Below are 1,516 nucleotides of genomic sequence, written 5' to 3'. Positions count from 1 at the left end.
AGGTGGACATTAGGAAAAACTTCCTACCTGTCAGGGTGGTTAAACACTGGAATGAATTGCCTAGGGAGGTTGTGGAATCTCCGTGTGGAGATATTTAAGAGCAGGTTAGATGACACCTGTCAGGGATGGTCTACATGGTGCTTGGTCCTGCCGTGAGGGCAGGGGACTGGACCTGATGACCTCTCGAGGTCCCTTCCCGTTCTAGTGTTCGATGATTCTATGCTATGCAAATGTCCACACAGACAGGGCTGCATTGGGAGGGGGCAGATAGAGAGGTTCACAAAAGCTACCAAGTGGCCATGCAGATGTATTTGTAGGTCTATTTCCCTGCAGCCCCACACACTACATCACCGTGCAGGTGTCCGACCTCCGGTCAGTTTTCTCAGACCCGCTTTCACCTCCTTGTTGCGCAGGGTGTAGATGACTGGGTTCAGCATGGGTGTCACCACATAGCCAAACAGCTCCACAGCCGTCACCATCTCTTTGCTCAGCTGGGGCTGGGTGTAGATCACGGCACAGGGCCCGAAGAACAGCGTCACTACCACCAGATGGGAGGCGCAAGTGGAGGTCGCTTTGCGCCGCCCTTCTCTCGAATTCATCTTCACAACGGAGTAGAAGATGCGGACGTAGGACACGAGGATAAGGGAGAAGCAGGTCATGGGCACCACCCCGGTGTTGGAGAAGATCACTGTCTCAAGGATGTATGTGTCCCCACAGGCCAGCTTGGCCACCGGGAAGATGTCGCAGAAGAAATAATCCACCACATTGGACCCGCAGTAGGGCAGCGTGAAGGTCAGGCTGGTGAGGATGGTGGCATGGAAGCAGCTGATGATCCAGCAGCCGGCAGCCAGCCAGGCACACACCCTGCGGTTCATGATGAGCAGGTAGCGCAGTGGGTGGCAAATGGCCACGTACCGGTCACAGGCCATGACCGTGCAGAGCAGACACTCCGTGTACGCCAGGAAGTGGAAGAAGAAGACCTGGGCCATGCACCCGCCCAGTGAGATGGTTCTACTGTTGGCCCAGAGAATGGCCAATAATTTTGGGTTGTTGACAGAAGAGAACCCAAGGTCCACGATGGCGAGGTTGCCGAGGAAGAAGTACATGGGGGTGTGCAGGCGGGGGTCGGCGAGGATGGCTGAGAAGATGAGTAGGTTGCCCAGCAGGGTGCAGAGGTAGAACGCTAAGAAGGTGAAGAAGAGGATGGTCTGGAGGCCGTCGGTGTTGGGGATCCCTAGGAGGATGAAATGAGTCACCACCGTGTGGTTGACCAGCTCCATTTGGGTCTCTTTCCTGGGGTAGGGGAGAGAAATACAGCCGTTGAGTTACAGAAACAAAAAGCCCTGCCACCCTCCAGCTACAATGCTCACCCTGCAGCCACTGTCTGACTCTCTTCCCTCAGGCGCGGGGTGTGTTTCATTGCTAGGCCCATTGACGTCGGGGACTCACTGTGCTGCTGGGGAGCACACAGAGACATGAAGATCCTGCAAAGGGGATCTCCAGGCTTCTCAATGTC

General features: G+C 55.6%; 1 protein-coding gene across 1 annotated transcript; it reads right to left on the bottom strand.

Moving 5' to 3' along the window:
• Positions 1–347: 347 nt before the first annotated feature.
• Positions 348–1,280, bottom strand: LOC102459605 (putative olfactory receptor 10D4). The gene has a single exon (XM_075912103.2). It carries the CDS (start codon positions 1,278–1,280, stop codon positions 348–350), a length of 933 nt encoding a protein of 310 aa, XP_075768218.2.
• Between the last annotated feature and the right edge of the window lie 236 nt (positions 1,281–1,516).

The sequence above is a fragment of the Pelodiscus sinensis genome, chromosome 30, assembly GCF_052426305.1.
Source record: "Pelodiscus sinensis isolate ZL-2025 chromosome 30, ASM5242630v1, whole genome shotgun sequence".
Taxonomy (NCBI): domain Eukaryota; kingdom Metazoa; phylum Chordata; order Testudines; family Trionychidae; genus Pelodiscus; species Pelodiscus sinensis.
Note: the sequence above shows the minus strand (reverse complement) of the source record. Positions and strands in the feature narration are given on the sequence as shown.